A 20,552-nucleotide genomic window follows, 5' to 3' on the forward strand; every position below is an offset into this window, starting at 1 on the left:
TCCGACTCTATTCGACCCCATAGATGGCAGCCCACGAGGCTCCCCTGTCCCTGGGATTCCCCAGGCAAGAACACTGGAGTGGGTTGCCGTTTCTTTCTCCAATGCATGAAAGTGAAAAGTGAAAGGAAAGCTGTTCAGTCATGTCCGACTCCCAGCGACCCCATGGACTGCAGCCCACCAGGCTCCTCTGTCCATGGGATTTTCCAGGCAAGAGTACTGGAGTGGGGTGCCCTTGCCTTCTCCGCAATGGAAATATACATAAACCTGGTTAGAGGAGGGGGTATGGTGGGCCAGCAGGCTCCCTGTATTGGGAGGGGTGGGATCCCAGGATGCCTGCTGAGTGGGATCTGGCCAGGCAGCTCCAGGCGAGTCCCCTCCCTCACCAAGTGGAGGCAGGGAGGCTGGATTGTGGGGATCAGGATTCCTGGCCTGATTGCTGGAGCCGGGGTGGGATGCGGTAGGCGTGATTGGGCAGGTCTCCTCTCCACAATCTATGACAGAAACTTGACACCTCCGGGCTTGGGAGGGGCTCTCTCCTCCTTCCTGGACGTTTATAAACCACAGTCCTGGGGCTCCTGCTTGCTGCACCCCATCTCCTTGCCCCGGTGAGTCTTTCCCTTTAACCCCGGAGGGAGCCTGGGGAGCATTTTTTTTCCGCCCTGGGCTCCCAAGTCCCTCCCCTGGACCTGGCTTAGACTGGGATTCAGGAAATGGCTTTGGGAAATCCAGCAACAGTCCTCGCAGAGGGGAGGGGGTGGGCTGGGAAAGAGAGGATGAGTGGGCACGGCCCCAGCCGTTACCCCCTCGCATCCCCCTCCACCGCTGCCTCCGCTGTTAGTGCCAGTACCCAGCCCAGACTGCCGTTTCTGGGAGACGAGGGCGGGGAGGGCTGTGGGGTCTTGAGCTCCACAGTCTGCCCAGCTGCCCCCGAGGGGAGATGCGAGTGAGGCGACAGAGAGGCGGGTTCTGTCCAGCCTGAGCCAGCCCTGACCACAGCTGGGCATCTGCCAGACCCTGGCTTCTCTGCTGGGAAGAGCGGCCAGCGTGTGTGCGGGGGCGGGTGCAGTGCAGGCGGGTGGAGACCCAGGTCCTCGCACAAACAAGCTTTGGAGACAAACAACCCCGTGACCCTTTGAGGCTGGTGAGACTCCAAGAAAGGGTCTTGGGACTAAACCCCACAGAAGGGCCACCCGAGACTGAGGGAAGTCCAGAGAAAGACCCCAGACCGAAAGCCTCCTCCCAGACGGAGGCATCTCCAGACTGGGGGACCAACGCACAGGGGTCCCTGAGACATGGACACAGCAAAAGGACCCCCAGACTGCGAGACCTAGAGAGGAAGGGGCTTCTGGAAGCGCACACTCCTGCCTCCTTACGCTGAGGTACCGATGCCGGGTCCCTTGCCCCAAGCTCCATCCCCTCATCCCTGTCCCTTCCCTTCTTCCCTGTGAGGCTTCCTCAGGCAGAGACTTGAGGTGGCAGCGCCAGGGCAGGGGGCGCTGCCCTGACTCTCCTTTCCTCTCCTTCCCCCTCCTGCAGGCCAGCCCCGTGAGGACGCCAGCTCCAGCTGCAGGGTCCCGATGGCAGCCGAGCCACTCACTGAGCTGGAGGCGGCCATTGAGACAGTGGTCAACACCTTCTTCACCTTCGCAGGGCGGGAAGGCCGGAAAGGCAGCCTCAGCGTCAATGAGTTTAAGGAACTGGTCACTCAGCAGTTGCCTCACCTGCTCAAGGTGGGTGGGGGTCTCTGGGCATGCGTTTTTGGGAGCCAGGGACTGTGGGACACTGGGTCTGTGAGGAGATATCGCTGAGCATAAGGTGACCACAGGTGTACTGAGGAGAAAGGTGTGGCAACTGCGTGTGTAAATGGTCTGAGTGTTCTTGCCTGGCGTGTGTGTGTGTGTGTGTGTGTGACTAGGTAATACTGTGAGTGCGTGTGTGTTGCTGCAGAGGGTTTTGTGCTCCTCGCAGACGCTGCTGTTGGGTTCTTGTTGGGTCTCTCTGCACCTGCCTGGTTTCATTTTCCCAGCACAGGACTGGACCCAGAGCTGCTTTCTGGAAGATTCATAGGCCATCAGAGCTGAAAGGAGGCCAAGAGAAAATATGGTCCAAAGTCCTCACTTCACATGTATAGAAGCTGGGGCCCAGCAATGGGAAAGGGTTTGTTAAAAATAAAAACACAGCCAAACTCATAGAGTCGCAGAATCTCAAAGCAGGAGGCTCCTGTAAGTGGTTTGTGGTTGTTCCCCACACTCTCCGGGAATCCCCTCGGTAATGCAGCTGGCAGCATCATTCTTTCTCTCCCACTTAGAGGATGGGGTAGGGATTTGCGTTTCATCCGCACTGGGTTGGCACAGCATCCCCGGCTGTTCACAGTTTCACTTACATCCTTTCTGAAAATTCACAGGCACACGAAAATGTGTGCATATGGATTGAAAAAAAAAAAAACCCACCACAACCCCTGCTCCCACCGCTACAAACTAGTCTCTGAAATTCATCGTCTATCATTTTGCACTACCTCCTACAGCCTTAAACTTCTCCCTTCCTCTTCTCACAGGAAACTCCCCTGGAAATACAGCATTCCCTGTAGCCCTGTCAAATAATGACTGGTTTTTCTTCCAGATCTAATTCCTTCTGGGCCTGGAAATGCAGGTCGTGACCTCTTTGCTTTTCATTGCAACTTCCAACTGATAGTTTCTTCTCCTTCTCCTCCCTACTCTCCCTCTCCCATCCCCGCTCCCCCATCCCTTCTTCTTTTTGGCTGCACCTGTGCATCTTGTGGGATTTTTTTTAGTTCCCGGACCAGGGGTCAAACCCAGGCCCTAGGCAGTGAGAGCACAGAGTCCTAAGCACTGCACTGCCAGGAAATTCCATCTTCATCGTGAGACACTCAGCTCCTTGGAAGCTCAGACAGACGCCTGCCATTCTTGGACACCTTATAGCTCTTCAGCTTCTGGCTTACTGTTTTTCTTCTCATCAGTGCCACTGTCAGAATCCACACAGACATCTCATTCAACACCTGGGCCTTTCGATCTCTTGAATTCCCCCCTTTCAAAGATTCTGTCTTCCTGCATCTCAGCATTCTTGGCTCTCTGCCCCACTGCCCTGTTCAAGATTTTTGGATCCTGTCATTACCAGTGCGTCATCTCCACAATCTTAGTTCCAGGCCTCTCTTCATCTGCCACCTCCTGTCATTCCAGGTCTATTCCTCTATCTCATTCCTCCACCCCACCATGCTGACTCCACTGGGACCTTCAGTCTCTTGACCTTAATTAACACTTTTCCATCTTCCATCACCATCCCTCGAGACCTCATTTCCCTTCTTACTCTGCTGGGTTCTAAGGCTCACCACTATAATCACTTGCTCAACTTCTCTTGATTCTCTTTCTTTCTGTCCTACTTATTTGGCAAAATTTCAACCCAGGTTAAATCCAACATTTCAGCTCCATTAGCTTGCTGGTGAAACCCACCATTCTGCGTCCACACGGCTGAATTTGGCTGGAGAAAAATATACTTCCATGTTGACTTGTCTCACTTTAAATCTATGACTGTTGGCAATGCCTGGTCATTCTCCATTTCCCTACAGGATTCATTTACCAGCCCTTTCAGATGATTATTTCACAACTTTTCCTTTCTCCTCAACTCCAGGACCCCTTCTCATAGTCTCCTTGTCACTGAGAATTTTTCTCACTGAGAAAATAAAAGCCATCAGGAAACTTCCATGTGCTTCCTCGCCCAAATTTACTAACTGATCAACACAGATCCTGCCTTCCTTCATGTTACGGGAATGATCTATCTCTGCTTTTAAGGCCGGTGCCTCTGCTGGTGTGCTCAGTCCCATCCTTTCTCACCTTCTGAAAGACGTTACTCTCCCAATTCTTCCTCTCTTCTCTTGCATCATCAAAACTACCCTCTATAGGGACTTCCCTGGTGGTCCAGTGGTTAAGACTTCCCCTTTCAATGCAGGGGACACGGGTTCGATCCCTAGGCAGGGAGCTAAGATCCCATACCTTGTGGCCAAAAAATCTAAATGTAAAGCAGAAGCAATACTGTAACAAATTTAATAAGGCCTTTTAAAATGGCCCACATAAAAAAAATCGTAACACTTCCCTCTCTACTAGATTGTTCTGATCGGTTTGCGAACGCACTGTGCTACCTCCTGTCTTAAAAGAAAACCGCCCTTGACCCTGTAATTCCCTCCAGCTATGCCTTACACCTCTGCTCCTCTTTGTAGTAAAACTCCTCAAAAGCAGGGAGAGTTATTTATACTTGCCGCCCCTGCTTTTCCTCTCCTGGTTCAGAATGCACATCCCCTAGGGGTCTGCTAGGCTTACTCCTCATTTGACTCAGATGGCACGTCCTCAGAGTGGCCCTCCTGTGCCACCGCGCACAGAAATCACGTCCTGTGCCCTGTCTCTTTGTCGTTGTTGAGTTGCTCAGTCGTGTTGACCCTTTTGTGACCTCATGGACTGTAGCCTGCCAGGTTCCTTTGTCCATGGGATTTTCTAGGCAAGAACACTGGAGTGGGTTGCCATTTCCTTCTCCAGGGGAGTCTTCCTGACCCCGGGATTGAACTCTCATCTCCACATCTTGTGCAATGCAGGTGGACTCTTTACTGCTGAGATACCAGGGAAGCCTAAGACGTCAGGACTGGTGTGTGCTTAGTTCCTCAGTCGTGTCTCTTTGCTAGCCCATGGACTCTAGCCCGCCAGGCTCCTCTGTCCATGGGATTTCCCAGGCAAGAATACTGGAGTGGGTTGCCGTTGCCTGCTCCGGGGGATCTTCCCAACCCAGAGATCCAACCTGCATCTCTTGCCTCTCCTACATTGGCAGGTGGATTCTTTACCACTGTGCCACCTGGATAGCCCTCTGTCCCCTTTACCCTAGAGCTGTTTTCATTCAGGACAGTTTCTTCACAACAGCCTCCATTACATAATTTAATTTTATTCATTTTTAAGATATTTATTTACTTATTTGACTGCGCCAAGTCTGAGTTGCAGCATGTGGGATCTAGTTCTCTGACCAGGGATTGAATCCAGGCCTCCTGCATTGCGAGCGTGGAGTCTTAGCTGTTGGACCACCGGGGAAGTTCCTCCGTTATATAATTTTCTGTTACCAAGAAGTAACATGTAATTTCCTTCCTTCCCATTGTAGGAAACATTCTTATTTTCATAAAGGTGAGGGATCTGCTCACTGTTCTATTTTCAGCCCTTAGCGTAGTGTCTGACTCTTAGGTGGCAGTGTTTAGTCGATCAGTCTTGTCTGACTCTGTGATGCTACAGACTGCAGCACGCCAGGCTTCCCTGCCCTTCAGTGTCTCCTGGAGTTTGCTCAAACTCATGTCCATTGAGTCAATGATGCCATCCAACCATCTCATCCTCTGTTGCCCCCTTCTCCTCCTGCCCCCAATCTTATCCATGTTTCTCTTCATTTCCATCAGTGCAGTTTTCTTCACAAAAGCTTAATATAGTTCTACATTTTCCATTTATTTTTTACTGTTTTAAGGGGGATCTTTCATATTATATTTCCAAAATGGTATTTGTTTTTGAGTATTAATATTGTCACCAGATACTTTATCATTTCTAATAGTTTCTTTTTGGGGGAAAGAAATACAGAATTGCAGCTAAGAGCATAAGCTCTGAGTTAGACAACCTAGGTTCAAATACAGGGTCTAGTTTGTCATCTGTGATGAGTCCTTTAATCCTTCTGAGCCTTAATGTCTCATCTGTGAACTGGACTCATAGTAATACCATTCTTGTTGGATTGGTCTTGCATTTATTCAGTCAGTATTTATTGAGTGCCTACTATGTCCTATTCTGACACTGTCCTAGGCTTTGGGTTATAGTAGTGAACAAGCCCCCACTATATGCCAAACACTTTCCCAGGCATTGGTATCATGGTGGTGGACGAGATGGACAAGGCCCCTGTGCTCCTTGAGCCTTTCATTCTAGCAGATTATGAAGACTGAATGATGGAAAGCATGTAATATGTTCAGCATAATGCTTGGAGCAGTCAGCACTATTAAATGCTTACACTTGTTGAAATGTTAGCTTTTACTGCTCTTTTTGGTTTTTCCTAGGTATACAATTATATAATTGCTAATATAACAAGGGGTGAGTTGACATCTTCTTTCTTAACAATTTTACCTTTTGTTTCTTTCTCTTGACTAATTGTATGTTTCCCCTCTCCCTCCCCGCGTTACACTGGCAATTGCTTTCCACTGGCAGTGCTTATAGTATTTTGCAGTTAAGTGTGATTATGGCCTTTAAAAAAGCCTGTTGAGCTCTTCTGTGAATTAGTTTCGTGCTGTCTATAGATCTGGAAAGCCTTCTTAGCCGTCATCCAAAGGTTGATTCAGATGTTGGGCATGCGCTGTGCCTGAGGCATCCTTGTCTGGTTCGACATGGGTCCGCCGTTCAACAGTCAACTTTTCTGTTGTGGTTATCCATCTGGCAACAAATCCTTTGATCACGGTGGTCCGATTTAGAATAGCCTTAGATTTCACAGGTCTGCTGGGAGAGACTTGGCCAAGGACCCCCTAGAAAACCAGACACCTTGTGTCCTTGCCATTCTCCTGATCTACCAGGCTAGTGACCCGGCTGGAAGAATGAGAAGGGATTAGGGTTATGCAAGCAGGCAGCGAAGTACTGTGAACTCCTCCAACTTTCTGTGAAGGAGGAGGGTGCCCTGAGAAGACTCTGAGGGTGGTCAGAGGGAGTCCCTGCCTACAAGGGCTCCCCAAGTGTCCTTGGGCTTATCCCAGGGCTGGTGCAGTGATGTGCTGAAGCCTCCTGGCACCTGCAGTTGAAGGCCCATTTGTGCATCTCGTCCCCACTCTGCGTTCAGGGACATCACATTTATGGTTCACAATCCCCCATGGTGGGTGTATTTAGATCACAGCACACACTATAACGAGGTTCCCCACTTCCATCCTTTGCTTCCCCCTGGTGGAGTTGGGCACCTGGGCAGTGCCATGTTGGGGCTGCAGCTTCATCCAGAAGGTGTGGGGGTAGCCCTAGTGCTCTTTGAGGGACGGGAACAGTGCCTGGCAATTCTTCCCTGTCTCCCTGTGTGAAAACAGTCATTTCTAACTCCACTGTTTGCTGTGGTGTCTCCTCAGGATGTGGGCTCCTTAGATGAGAAGATGAAGAGCTTGGATGTGAATCAGGACTCCGAGCTCAAGTTCAGCGAGTACTGGAGGCTGATTGGGGAGCTGGCAAAGGAGATGAGGAAAGAGAAGGCCCTGGAGATCCGGAAGAAGTGAAGCCAGCTGGTTGGGATGGGGGCCGGCATGGCATGGCTGGGTTGAACCCCACTCCCTTCAAATAAAGCTTTCTCCCTGAAACACAGATGTTGCTTATTCACACCCATCCTGATTTCTTCTCTTGAGACCAGGGGGGTGGGAAAGCTCTGCCCCCACCTGAGGGCAAGTCCAAAAATTATGAGCACCAACATAATTCGTCTTCAAATATTCTGCACCATCAGGTCTTGAATGGGTAGGTGCTCAGTAATACATGGTTGATGAGTGAATATGTGAAAGGTAGAGTGAGATCTCTGAGATGTGTGAGGGGACTTATATCCCACCAGCTGCTCTGGGGCTTGGTCTTGGCTTTCACTTTCTTATTCCCAGGGTTTGTGTCCTTGGGATACAGTGATAGCAGGGAACATGTGTTGAGGGCTTGGTCTGTGCCAGGAATGGTGCTGAGCATTTTCTTGTATTAGTTAATTCTCACAGGCTGTCGAGGTAAGTACTGTTTTTAAGTCCTGTATCAAAGATGAGGAAACAGACTTTGGGGAGGTTAAGCCACAAAGACAAGAATAGGTGGAACTGGGACTTCCCTGGTGGGGCGGCCAAGACTCCGCGTTTCCATTGTGGAGAAATTGGGTTTCATCTCTGGTCGGGGGACTAGATCCCATATGCTGTAACTAAAGATCCTGCACAGTGAAGGTCGAAGAGCCCGTGTACCACAACTAAGACCCGGTGCAGCCTAATAAATAATAAAAAAAGAAAGAATAGATGGAACTGGGTTGAAATTCCAGAGCCTCTGTGATGAATTGGGATCCTCTCAGTGGTACCCTGGACCCTGTTCTCATCCTTCTTGGCTGGAGAGGCATGCGGTTTACACTATCCGCCACCAGAGGGAGCAGGGGTGGGGCAACTCAGCAGGTGCTGCCTTCTGGGGCCTGAAACAGCCTTACTGTCAGGAGGCTACCATTTGAGGCCGCTGAGTCCAGAGGAACGTTTAGTCTAAGACAGTCTCCTCATCACACATCAGAAAAGGGTCCTAGATTGAGATTTGCCCTGTAAGTACCCCTGGACAGAGAAACCTCAGAGGCAACCCCAGGCTGGGACTCTGAGGGTCCATTTGAGACATTCCAGAGTGGTTCCTCCAAGACAGATACCCTAAGAGGGACGCCCAGACTGAGATATTAGAGACCTCGGGCTGAGGCACTCTTGGAGAAACACTGCGATTGAAATACCCTCAGAGGGGTCCCCAGACTGAGACCCCTTCAGATGAATTCTCAGAATAAGACACTTTGGGGATTTCCCTGGTAGTCCAGTGGCTAAGACTCTACCTTCCAATGCAGGGGATGTGGGTTCAACCCCTGGTTGGGGAACTAAGGTCCCACATACCTCGGAGTGCGGCCACAAAAAAAGAACAAGACACTTCCAGAAGGGTCCTCTCATTGAGACACAGACACCCCTGTGTGCTTAGTCACTCAGTCACATCCAACTCTTTGCTACCCCATGGGCTGTAGCCCGCCAAGGCTCTTCTGTCTGTGAGATTCTGCAGGCAAGAATACTGGAGTGCGTTGATCTTCCAGGGGATCTTCCCAACCCAGGGACTGAACCCAGGTCTCCCGCATTGCAGTCAGATTCTTTACTGTCTGAGCCACCAAGTGAAAGTGACGTCGCTCAGTCGTGTCTGACTCTGTGCGACCCCATAGACTGCAGCCCACCAGGCTCCCCCGTCCCTGGGATTCTCCAGGCAAGAGTACTGGAGTGGGTTGCCATTTCCTTCTCCAATGCATGAAAGTGAAAAGTGCAAGTGACGTCGCTCAGTCGTGTCCGACTCTTAGTGACCCAATGGACTGCAGCCTACCAGGCTCCTCCGACCATGGGATTTTCCAGGCAAGAGTGCTGGAGTGGGGTGCCGTTGCCTTCTCCGCGAGCCACCAGGGAAGCCCATAAACACTGGAGTGGGTAGCCTATCCCTTCTCCAGGGGATCTTCCTAACCCAGGAATTGAACCAGGGTCTCCTGCATTGTAGGCAGATTCTTTACCAGCTGAGCTACCAGGGAAGCCCAACTGAGGGCAGAAGTACAGAGGAACCCTGGAAGGAGACCAGGGAGGGACACTGAGAGGTATGCCTGGATCTCAGAGGCCACCCTGACTCCCCTGCCTTCTTCCTCCCCGTCGGCTGAGGAGGGCCCTTGGGGTTGGGCTGAGTCCCCCCACCTAAAACTCCTGTCCAGGCTCCCTGGATGTTGTCGTGGGTGCTGGATTGTGTGTTTAGGGGAAGGGGGTTGCAATGCAGTGTCTGGTCAGGGAAGACATGGAATTCTGAGGGAGGGAGGAGTAGCTAGCCCAACCAGTTTGGAGAGGTTGTTAGCTGACAGATAGCCTGCATGCTAGCTGCTCCGGGAACTGAAAGGAAGTCCCGGACAACCCTCAGTCGGCTCCCTCCTCCAGGCTGTGCTTCTTTGGCTCCTTCCTCCCGACCCAAGTCTCTTCCCTCAGGACTGGGGAAGGCTGGGGTCTGGGACCTCGGCAGGCTTGAGTGTCACTATCTAAATTGGCCTTGAGGGGAAAGGAGTGTGTGTGTGTGTGTGTGTGACACATTAAAGGACAGAGAGCTCCCCTGGGGACATCTTTCAAGCCACGTGTCTTTCATTCCCTCTAGGCCACAAAACCCGCCCTGACCAGCCTCTGCTCCTCCTTTCCTGGTGGTTGACTCAGAGCCTCTCAGAGCCCCTCTGCCTCTCTGTCTTACTTTTCCTCCAGGCCTTTCCCCCCAGGCTTCACGCCACTGTGTTTCCAAGTCTTCCCTCTCTCCCTCAGCAGCCTCTCCTCCCCTTTCTTCCCTGGGCTCTGCCTGCTGGTCTGGGGCCAGGGGGATCCCAGACCCAGCTTCTACGCGATTCCCTCCTCTTGGCCAGGACGGGGCGGGCTCCCGGAACTGTGGCCAATGGAGGTGGGGCCCTAGGGGGTGGAGCCCCTGGTGCAGGCTCGGTCCAGGCGGCGGCTAGAGCTGGGTGGCCCAGCTAGAGCTGGGAGGCCCAGCCCCCTGCCTCCCCTCCCTCCGCCCAGGTATAAGAGCTGAGCTCAGGTGAGCTGGCTCCTTCAGTCCTGTCTCAGCCGCTGCCAGCGGGTAAGGAGACCCAGGGCTTTTCACCCAAATGGACTGAACCAGGTTCAGAGGGCATGCTTAGCTTATCCTAGCTTAGTCTGGTTGGGGAAGGTCTGGGGGACCAGGCCCTGGAGGCTGGGCTGGGCTGTGTGTGTGTGTGTGTGTGTGTGTGTGTGTGTGTACAGAGCAGGGGTGGGGGGCTAAGGAGAGGCCTCTAGATAGTAGGCCTAGGGGCTGTGACCTTCGCTCCTGGAGCCTGGGCAGGGAAGGGCTTATGCGGTGTTGGCTCTGACCCCCTGGGTGAGGCACAGAATATCTGGGGTGCAGCCAAAGGGGATAGTTGAGCAAGAAATGCTGAGTTTTCCCCTTAGCTCAGCCGCCCCTCTCCTCTGAGCAGATCATGAGCCATCAGCTCCTCTGGGGCCAGCTGTAGGACAACAAAACTCTCACCACAGGACCAAGCGCATCGAGCATCATGGGACAGTGTCGGTCAGCCAACGCTGAGGTGGGCCCATTCATTCCTGACCTTTCTGTTCCCGCTCCTCTCCTTCACCCTGAGGGTCTGTGTCCCCCGCTGACTTCTGTCCCCTCGCCTTGGCCTTGCTCTGCACTCCAGACCCTGCCTGTGAGACCTGAACCTCCTCTCTGGTGCCCACACAGGGTGATGAAGATGGGCCCCCCTGAAGAGGATGCTTGGGCCTCATGCTAGGACCTGCCCTGCCTGGAGGCTGGGGAGGAGGTGGGGAGGAAGCCTTGCCCAACCCATGGCTCAGGGCAGAGGACAGTGGGGGCAAAGGGTGCTGGATGCTGGGCTTTGGGGTGGGCGGGGGCCCATGGGCCCGTCAGCTGTCTCGCTCTGTGGGCTCTGTCGGGCTCCTGGGGAAGCAGGTTGTTGTAGGGTGGGGGAGGCCTCCCTAACATGGGTGATGTCCCTTGGCCCCAGGATGCCCAGGAACTCAGTGATGTGGAGAAGGCCATTGAGACCCTGATCAAGAATTTCCACCAGTATTCAGTGGAGGGTGGGAAGGAGACGCTGACTCCCTCCGAGCTCCGGGACCTGGTCACCCAGCAGCTGCCCCACCTCATGCCGGTACTGAGAGAATGAACCCTGCCCCAGGCAGTACCCTGACTTCCCAAGCAAGTGCTCCAAGACCCCACCCACGCTGCCACAGCCCCTGGCACTGGCAACCCCTAGCCCTTCCCCTGTCAATGCCAGGCAGGCTCAGGTCCTGCTTCCTGCCCCTGGGCAGGGTGGGGTGGGAAGATTGGAAGGTACTGCCTGTCTGAGCTGTGGTGTCTTCCCTCCTTGCAGAACAACTGTGGGCTGGAAGAGAAAATCTCCAACTTGGGCAACTGTAACGACTCTAAACTGGAGTTCGGGAGCTTCTGGGAACTGATTGGAGAAGCAGCCAAGAGTGTGAAGCTGGAGAACACTGTCCAGGGGAGCTGAAAACCTTCCCCTGGAATTCTGGATGGGTCGGGTGGGATGCTGGGGAAAGGGGACCTTAAACACCTCTCTCCACCACCCTCACACTATTCCCCAGCCCCACCTGCCTTACCTCTGCAGGGTTCAGGTTCATAATGGCCCTTCTGGGGCCTCTGTGTACTTCATCCCTGTGGGGCTTATGGGTCCAGGGGTGCCCACCAAGCGGGAGGCTCAGGGAGCCGTTGGGGCCAGGGACATATGTGGAAGGCTGCTGGAGGGTTGAGGATGGTGCAAGGGCCACGTCATTTAGTAGTGGGGAAGGGCAGAGAGGAGCCGAGCTGTGGGAAATGATTTGGAGGGTGTGGCAATAGGGATGGACATTTGGTACTAAGAAGGGTCTCTGTGAAACTACCCCTCCTAGTCTCTTCCCCAACCCAAACTGTCCAGTGCTTTCCTTCCCTGTCCTCAGTTCTGCCTCAGCCTCTTCTCAGGACCCTGTCTCCCTGGCTTAGGGCAGGGGAAGAGAGAGAGAGCAGGCTCCGGGAGAGGCTGAGGACGGTGACTTTGGGGGGTGAGAGAACCAGCTGGGCACTTGGGCATTTACAGGATGATGGTTGTTTTGTATCATTTGATTAATAAAAAGAAATGGAAAAAAATGAAAGACGTTGTCTTGATTGGTCTGCCTCCCATCCCAAGGGTCCATGGGTAAGGAGTTGGGGTGAGTGGGGGTGAGTGGCAGAGTCGTTGGTGGCGTGGAGGTGCAGTGGTCGGCAGCGGAAGTGACTGGGGGCCTCACAGTCTCCCGTGGATTGGTGTTGAGGGCACCAGGCCTGAAAGGTGGGAGACCTGGTCCTTTCTGAGGGACAAGCTGTCCTTTGCCAGCGGCCTGGCCCTGTGGCAGGAGAGCGGGGCATGTCTGCACACGGGGAGAAAAGGATGTGAACCCAGGTGTGCTGGGGCCTGCATGACTAGCAGCAAGGGAGCCGTGAGGCTGAGAAACAGGCTGACCGACCTGGGGTTGAATCTCAGCTTTGCTGCTTACTATCTTTGGAACTTGGGGGCATCATCTCAGAGTATCAGTTTCCTCATCTATAAAATGAGATCGGACATGTGATGTAGCTACTCAACAGAGAGACTGACGCAGAGTGAGAGCCCAGGGAGCTGAAGTCACTGGACGGGGGATGGGGCCCTCCTGGAGTCAGCTTTTGCCTCTGGGACATCCATGGCCAGTTTCCTATGGCATTTCAGGGAAAGGGATGGAGGGGTCCTTTTCAGAAGAATTCTCTGTTGCACTTGAGGTCCTAGGGATGTGTGCATTGAATGGGGAAGATGAGGAGCCACACTCTGGGTCCTTCTGACTGGAGCTGACAGAAATGGGCATTACTCTTGAAATCCCAAACAGTCATAAATACTTTCCGTGGCCAGCCAGGCTGGCCTGGAATGCTAACTGAACTTGTCTGTTAGGGGCCGCTGAAACTGGACTCCCAGTGACCCCAGGTGAGTAGGGCAGGTGACTGTCCTTCCCTTCCTTTCTCAAAGTTGTAAATTCTGCTCGGAGCCTGTGGGACGAGGAGGGTGGGGTTGGGGGAGCGCCACCTCCACCACTCCCTCTGGGCTGGGGGCAGAAGGGTGTTAAAAAAGGTGTGTATCCCTTTAACAAGGGCCCAACCCCAGGGCCCAGTCGAGAGGGAGTTCAGTGACTACCTCCCCACCGAGCCAGCTCCGCCGGGCAGGGCCGGGAGGGAGTGGGACAGAATCTGGGAGTGCAGCGGGGAGGAGTCCTGGCTGGGCTGAGCGCGGGGAGCTGCTTGGCAGTGCCAGAGCCCAGGCCCCAGAGCCCCGCAGGAGAGGAAGTGGACCGAGAAGGCAGGTGAGCACCTCAGGCCCGTCCTGGGAGGTCTGCGGCTGCCGAAGGGGCCCCCGCAGGCTTGGGAGGCCAGGACAAGGGGCGGTGAAGGGGGCCTGAGGAGGAGGGCCCTGCAAAGACTGAGCAGGAAGGTTTCGTTAATTGTTAACCTTCCCCCAAAGCCAGTTTGGGAATGGAGCTTTCTAGTGGGGTCAGGGGTTGGAGAGGCCTTCAGAGGAGTGGATGCCGTGGTGAGACCCCCTTCCCCAGCCCGGCAGCTGCCTGGGGTCCTCTCCCTGGGTTGGGCCACCGGGTAAAGCGTTGAGGAGCTTCACTCCGATTTTCTCTCACAGTTCAGGGCAGATGTGTGTTGGTGGGGGTTGGGGAGTAGCCAGACTCTGGACACAGACAGGCCTAGCTGGGCTCTGAGGCCAGTGTCCTGGAACAGGTGATGAAGTCCAGGAGGAGCCAGGAAGGGCCCAGGGGGTCTGAGAGCAGCCTGAGGAGGGGAGGCAGCACCTGGGTGGCCTCTCTGTACCTCTGACTCCAGCAGGTCCCAGACGCTGGCCCCATGTGCTCTGGGAGCTGTTCCTTGGGAGGGGCCCGTGAGACCAGGAGAAACCTGGGTGAGGCCCCCTGGAGCCCGAGTTGTAGGAGAGGAACTGGGAAACTGGGCAGCTTCTCCCCTACCTCAGGACCCAGGCAGGTTCTGGCTTGACTTGCTTTGCTCGGTGGAGCCACCAGCCCTATGGAGCATTCCCCTGCCCTGCCCTGCCCAGGAGGGTGGCAGTGAGGGCAGGGATGCTGGGAGATGGAGCCCTGGAGTGCTGGGGAGCAGGGCTCACACTTTCCCCTTCAACTAGAGAGGCGCCACCGGCTGGGTGTTGGTGAGGCCAAGTGCAGCAGTGTGCCTGTGTCCACAGCAAGCTCCTCCAACGTAACTTGTCTGGAAAAAAAATTCAGATGAACAGGTTTCTTCCTCCAGCTACACACTCTGAAAGCAGAAGCGTTTGGAAGGTAGATGGGTCACCCAAGCAGAGAGGATCAGAAAAGGCAGAATTCCTTGCTTATTATGATTGTGTATATTTGTGTATTAGATGCTGTGAGTTCTGTGAGGGTGAGGAGGGGTGAGGCAGGGACACATGTTTGAGACATTAGCTTGTGGGACCGGGAAAAGAGCTAGAGGAGGGGGCGCAGAGAGTGGAGTTGTAGAGGCTGGAGAAGTAGTTTGGAACAGCCTTGCGTACAGAGCAAAGCATTACCAGCCTGGTGTTAGATTTTGCCTTCTTGTGCTTTGCAGACAGCTGGGGCAAATGAGTGAATTGAGAAAGAAATGAATGAGTGAACGAATGAGTCAGTGAATGAATGAGTAAGCAAATGAATGGTGGGTGCAGGAGTGAGGTCAATGGAAGGGCTGCAGAGAATGCCAAATTTAGGCTTGAGGGTGGACTAGGCTCTAGAGGGGAGATGACTAGGAGGGATAGGAGTCTAGGGACATATCCCAATACTTGGGAACAATTTAAGACTCAAGAAGTATGTGTGGAGTGGGGAAGAAAAGGTGAGTTTTAGAGGGTGTGGGGTCCATGCGGAAAGGGACTGGGGAGTTAAAGAGATGAGGGGGTGAAGAAGAGGCCCTTGGAGGGGTGGGGCCCAGCACCTGGGGGTGAGAGGGTGGGGCTGGAGTGACTGAGACCCAGGAAGGTGGTGTCAGGGCAATTTGAGCTTTTGGAGAAGTCAGCAAGCTGGGCTGGGCTGAGGTGGGCGGGGTGGGGGTGGGGGCCTCTCGGTTGCTCAATGATGAATCAGCCAAGGTGCAGACAGTGAGAACTTTGCCGGCAGGTCGGGGGCCCCAGCTGAGAGGGTCCTTCTGAGGATGAGTCCTTCTATTCCTGCTCTTTTGGAAGGCTGTAGAGTACTGTCCACCTCCTCCATCACTCTCAGGACAGGATCTGCTTAGAGGAATGTCAATGCAGGAGTTACCTCCTGCCCCGCCCTTCCCAGGGAGGGGATGAGGGGAAGGCCCACCACCTCCCTTCCCCCCAGCCCCTTGTCTGGGGACCCTCTGGCCTGGCTGGTTGGAGGACTGGGTAGGCAGGAGGGGCAGGTGACCTTGGCATGGGTGTAGTGAGGAAGCCTGTCTCCTGGCCCCCAGGGGAGGGAGGTGTGATGACACCTGACTATTAGCCTCTGATATCTTTCCTTCAGAAAAACTTCAGAAGAGCATTTTTTAACTCCGGAGTTGTCCGGTTGACTAGAAGATGGGGTGGGGAGTTTTGGGAAGCCTGGGATCTGAAGCCCACCTCTCTGGGTGACTGTGTGCTTGACAGTAGGTGCTGAGATGTCTCCTGGGAGCTCACCAATGCCTTGCCAGGTAGAGGCTGAGACATGGTAAAAAGGAAGGGCAGGACTGGGCTCCAAGAAGGCAGGTGGTGGGAGGGGAGTGGGTGACCAGTGGGGAGAGGGACAGAGGCACATTGCCCCCAAACCCATCTCTTTCCCTTTGCTCTCCTTGTTTTTTTTTTTTTTTTTTTAGATTCTTTTCCATTGTAGTTTATTATAACATACTGAATATAGTTCCCTGTGCTATACATTTGGATCTTGTTTATCTATTTTTTAATAGTTTTTTATTTTTTTAATTTTAAAATCTTTAATTCTTACATGTGTTCCCAAACATGAACCCCCCTCCCACCTCCCTCCCCATCTCCTTGTTTTTTTTTAAATTGTTTATTTATTTACTTATGGTTGCACTGGGTCTTTGTCGATGTGCATGGGCTTTCTCTAGCTGGGGTGAGTGCAACGACTCTCTAGTCGCGCCGTTCAGGTTTCCCCTTGTGGGGGCTTCTCTTGCAGGCTGTAGACAGGAGAGCTTTAGCAGTTGCGGCTCTCAGGCTCTGGAACATGCAGGCTCAGGAGTTGTGTTCCCTGGGCTTAGTTGTTCCGCTCCAGGTGGAATCTTCTTGGAACAGTGATCGAACCCATGTCACTGGTGGGCAGATTCTCATCCATCCTCCCACCAGGGGAGTCCCTCCCTTTCCTATTCTTATTTCCCACAGGATTCCTCATTTGGGGAACAAGGTCTGGGATGGGTAAAGTTGAGGGTTCTCTGAACTTTCTCCCACTCCCAAGGTTAGTTGGGAGTAGTTGATAAAATTCTTGCTGACATGAGTGCAGCTTCAAGAATCCTCAGGAATACTGGTCGGAGGCCTGGGCCATTCCCCATCCAGGGGCAGGAAGGCAGATGGTTCATGGACTGAAATACTTTTGTCTTCATTTGTGAATGTTAGAACATTTGTATGAAAGTCTCACAGAGGTGTAAACATTGAACCACACAATTAAACACAATAAATAGAGGACTTCCCTGGTGGCTCAGATAGAAAAGAATCTGCCTACAGTGCGGGAGACCTGGGTCAGGAAGATCCCCTGGAGAAGGGAATGTCAACCCACTCCAGTATTCTTACCTGGAGAATTCCATGGACAGAGGAGCCTGGAGGGCTATATATAATCTATGGGGGTTGCAAAGAGTTGCACACAATTGAGCGACTAACACTTTCACTTTTCACTTTCACTGGAAAAAGAGTATGGTTTCCTGTAGTTCTGGTTCCATATTTCATCCTTCTGGCCACAGGCCAGATGGTCAGGTGCATGAGGCAGGGGAGAGAAGGGGAGAATTCCTGGTTAGAGTCGCCTCAGCCTGACCCCTCTCCCTCTCAACTCTCCTTCCTTCCTGCATCCTGGCTTTGTCCTGCTGAATCTCACCCTTCTTTTAGAAGAAGTTTCATAGAAGAGACATCTTAGAAGGGTGGTCAGGGACCTTGGCTACCTGGTGTCAGGGCTGGAAGGAGGTGGAATATTTATAGAACCTCTACCTTGAGCAAGGCATTGGCCAGGTCATGTGGGCAAGGGGAGATGCAGAAATGGTTGTATATCTTGGATATTTAAAAGTGGTCCCAAAGTCTCCGTGTCCTACTGTTTGGTTCTGGAAACACAATGGCTGCATATAAGAAACACCATCCTTGCTTCAAGGAATGTCTGGTGTCTGAGGAGAGAAGATCCTGGAAGAGATTGCAGCCACACTAGCTAGTGGGCCCAGCCGACAGCGGCTGAGAGTCTGTGGGAGTCAGGGGAGGAGGGTACTGATGGCAAGGGCCAGGGCAACCTCCCCCAGGAGGCGCGGCTTGGGCAGGCTTCAGCTAGGTGGAGAGGTCAGGGTAAAGGGCCCAGGAAGAGGGATGGAGGGCCAAGAGGGGATTAGAGCGCAGGTGGCAGGGGTGGGAGCTGTGGTGGGCCGGGGAAGCAGGCCTCCCTTCCAAAGCGAACCCCAGGAGGCCCGATAACGGTGTGCGCCGTCCAGAGCCAGGACCAACGGGCAAGGCGGCTGCAACTCATCCTTGGGCTTGGGGGTGGGAGGGAAGGCTCATTTGCCAGGGTTCACTTGGGGGGGCTCCGGGCATGGGTGGTGACTCACAGAGTAGATCCGCCTGCTCCCCTCATATCCTGTTATTCTGTTGGCTGTATCCGCTTGGAATGTGAGTGCCTTTTGTCCTGGGGCGAGGGGGTGATGTGTGTAGCCTCTGGCTGGCTGCAGAGGCTCCATCTCCAGCTGTCTCCAGCTGGGGCAGGACCAGGCCTGGCTCCTCCTTAGGTAATAGTGGGGGCGGGGGGGCGGGAGCGGGGCGGTCCTTGGATCCTACTGTATATTTCGAGGTGGGTATGAGGGACGTTAGGCTAGCCGGGGGTGGCTGGGGTCCTGCACAAAGCCTGACCTGGTGGATCAGGATATTGTTTAACCAGAGAAGGAGAGCTGTGGCCTGAGACCCTGAACGTACTGTCCTGGAGCCCAGCTGAAGGGTTAGGGAGATCCTAGGTCCAAGTCTCCTGCTTTGAGGCCTGGGGCCAGGACTCAGGCCACCTGGGGGGGTGGGGGACGTGGCTCCTGCCCCTCCCCAGCCCCCGTGGCCCATCCTATCAGTTTCTAGCTGGTACTTGCTCCCGGGGCAGGGACCCTGGGTAGGCCGGGTATGGAGAGGGAGGAGGGAGGGGTGCTGGCACTCTCTGTCTTCCCACGGATCCTCTCTTCTCTCTGGGGCTCTGACAAGCCCAGTGCCTGGGGCTTGGGAGGAGCCTGGAAGACCTGCTGAGGCGGTTGAGCTGGAGATCACCTGGATGAGAGGAGACACATAGTTCTCATTCCAGGCCCACCTCCACCCTGGGTTCTTGGGTTCTCCTTTCCCTGCCTCCTCCCAAGGTCTGGGGTCTGGCTGGCCAGCATGGGGGTCCAGGCGCCCAGGGGGTGGGACCAGCGGGAGGACAGGGGCTGGAAGACCTAGGCAGAGATGTGGTCTGTGAGCTGTCCTCTCTTCCCCTCATCCTGACGACCAGGCCCTGTGAGGCGTGAGGCAGTGAGATGGCGGACTCCTACACGGAGCTAGAGAAGGCGGTGGTCGTCCTGGTGGAAAACTTCTACAAATACGTCTCCAAGCACAGCCTGGTCAAGAACAAGATCAGCAAGAGCAGCTTCCGGAAGATGCTTCAGAAAGAGCTCAACCATATGCTGACGGTGAGGTTCCTCCCACCCAAGGGCCTGGCCTTCCTCAGCCGCCAAAGCCCTGTCCCCTCTGGGTGACCTTCCCGACCGCTTTCTCTGTCCTTTCGGAGTTCCCCCCAAAACCAGGGTCTCAACCCCACACAGACCTCTGTCTTCAGTGTGCCCAGGCCTGAGCCAGTGAGGGCTCTGTTCCCATTTCCCAAAGGCAGCAGCAGCCCAGGCCTGGGGTCCTGCCTGGGGCCACTGTAGAGCTGCCCATCAGCACTGCTGATCCTTGACTCTCCCCCAGGACACGGGGAACCGGAAGGCTGCTGACAAGCTCATCCAGGACCTGGATGCCAACCACGACGGACGCATCAGCTTTGACGAGTACTGGACCTTGATAGGCGGCATCACTAGTCCTATCGCCAACCTTATTCGCCAGCAGGAGCAGCAGAACAGCAGCTAGAGGCCCTCCCGCCGTCCCTTCCCCCCATGCCCGTCCTAGGCTCCCTCCTCTGCCCACCCAGGCAGGCCCCGTCCTCCCCTCTCCCTCTAGACCCTCTTCGGACCATAGCTGAACAGGGTAAGGGGAAACGTCAGGGCCCCTTTGTGAGTGTCTCAGTCTGGGGGTGCCTCCCTGTGGGTCTCAGTCCCTGGAGCCAGCAGACCCTGGGGCCCCTCTGTGACAATGCTGTATGGGGACCCAAGAGTTTCCCTACCTGTTCAGTCCATCTACCCTTCTGACTTCCGCTGTTCCTGCCTGATTCCGGGCCTCTCCTGACCTCAGAGGTCAGCTTGCTGCTTCAGGTCTCCGGGGTTCCTGGCAGCACCAGCAAGGACTTCTCTCTCCCTCTCCCTTCAGCCCCTCTGCTGGGTACAGGAGACTTCCAGGGATTGTCCTCCAGCTGCCTCTGCGTCTGGGAACAGGGTCGAGCCCCCTCCCTCCTCTGCAGCCGCTGAAATGGGAAAAAGGCTGGATCTAGAGTTTTCCTCCCCCTCCCCCTGTCCCCTTGTCATGTTTATTAAAGCCTTTCCATGCCTTGGAACCTCCTCGTGCTTTGGTGATCTTTGCCACGGGCCCTCAGGCAAGGGAGCAACTAGGGAAAATCTCCTGAGAAACCCCAAGGGCAGAGGAAGAAAGAAGGACTCTGGGACCTTGCAGGTGCTGTCAGCAATAGGCCAGCAACTTCTTCCCTCCTCCTTGAAGGGCCAAGGTCACATGTCATTACCTCTGGGCCCTCTTAGCCCAAACTCAACTCACATTCAACTTCTGGGCACACAGTGCATCCCGTTTAGTTCTCAGTGCAGTTCCAGGAGAGGGGGCCACAGCTCTCATGTTGAATCATGAGTAAGACTGAGATACTGAAGTCTCACCAATAGATGATTCTAGTACACAGAGAAGTC

The 20,552-nt window shown here is 54.2% G+C and overlaps 3 protein-coding genes across 7 annotated transcripts; all 3 read left to right on the forward strand.

Moving 5' to 3' along the window:
- Positions 1-534: 534 nt before the first annotated feature.
- Positions 535-7,337, forward strand: S100A13 (S100 calcium binding protein A13). Of its 2 annotated transcripts, none has more exons than XM_052637665.1 (3): positions 535-605; positions 1,537-1,730; positions 7,118-7,337. In XM_052637665.1, exons 2-3 carry the CDS (start codon positions 1,578-1,580, stop codon positions 7,259-7,261), a joined length of 297 nt encoding a protein of 98 aa, XP_052493625.1. In that variant the 5' UTR covers positions 535-605; positions 1,537-1,577; the 3' UTR covers positions 7,262-7,337. The 2 variants fall into 2 exon arrangements, with proteins under 2 accessions (XP_052493625.1, XP_052493624.1); XM_052637664.1 differs by lacking the exon at positions 535-605 and adding an exon at positions 965-1,379.
- A 2,895-nt stretch (positions 7,338-10,232) lies between these two features.
- On the forward strand, positions 10,233-12,414 carry S100A14 (S100 calcium binding protein A14). The gene is made up of 4 exons (XM_052637393.1): positions 10,233-10,370; positions 10,747-10,854; positions 11,293-11,439; positions 11,662-12,414. The coding sequence occupies exons 2-4, from the start codon at positions 10,825-10,827 to the stop codon at positions 11,797-11,799; spliced, it is 315 nt and encodes a 104-aa protein (XP_052493353.1). The 5' UTR covers positions 10,233-10,370; positions 10,747-10,824; the 3' UTR covers positions 11,800-12,414.
- Positions 12,415-12,956: 542 nt separating this feature from the next.
- S100A16 (S100 calcium binding protein A16) lies at positions 12,957-20,194 on the forward strand. 4 transcript variants are annotated; one of them, XR_008199120.1, is made up of 4 exons: positions 13,466-13,645; positions 19,001-19,178; positions 19,456-19,731; positions 20,011-20,194. XR_008199120.1 is itself a non-coding variant. In XM_052637026.1 (3 exons), exons 2-3 carry the CDS (start codon positions 19,026-19,028, stop codon positions 19,612-19,614), a joined length of 312 nt encoding a protein of 103 aa, XP_052492986.1. In that variant the 5' UTR covers positions 12,957-13,272; positions 19,001-19,025; the 3' UTR covers positions 19,615-20,194. The 4 variants fall into 4 exon arrangements, 3 of the variants coding, with proteins under 3 accessions (XP_052492986.1, XP_052492985.1, XP_052492987.1); XM_052637026.1 differs by lacking the exon at positions 13,466-13,645 and adding an exon at positions 12,957-13,272 and having other exon boundaries at positions 19,456-20,194; XM_052637025.1 differs by having other exon boundaries at positions 19,456-20,194.
- The last annotated feature ends 358 nt before the right edge of the window (positions 20,195-20,552 follow it).

The sequence above is a fragment of the Budorcas taxicolor genome, chromosome 3, assembly GCF_023091745.1.
Source record: "Budorcas taxicolor isolate Tak-1 chromosome 3, Takin1.1, whole genome shotgun sequence".
NCBI lineage: Eukaryota > Metazoa > Chordata > Mammalia > Artiodactyla > Bovidae > Budorcas > Budorcas taxicolor.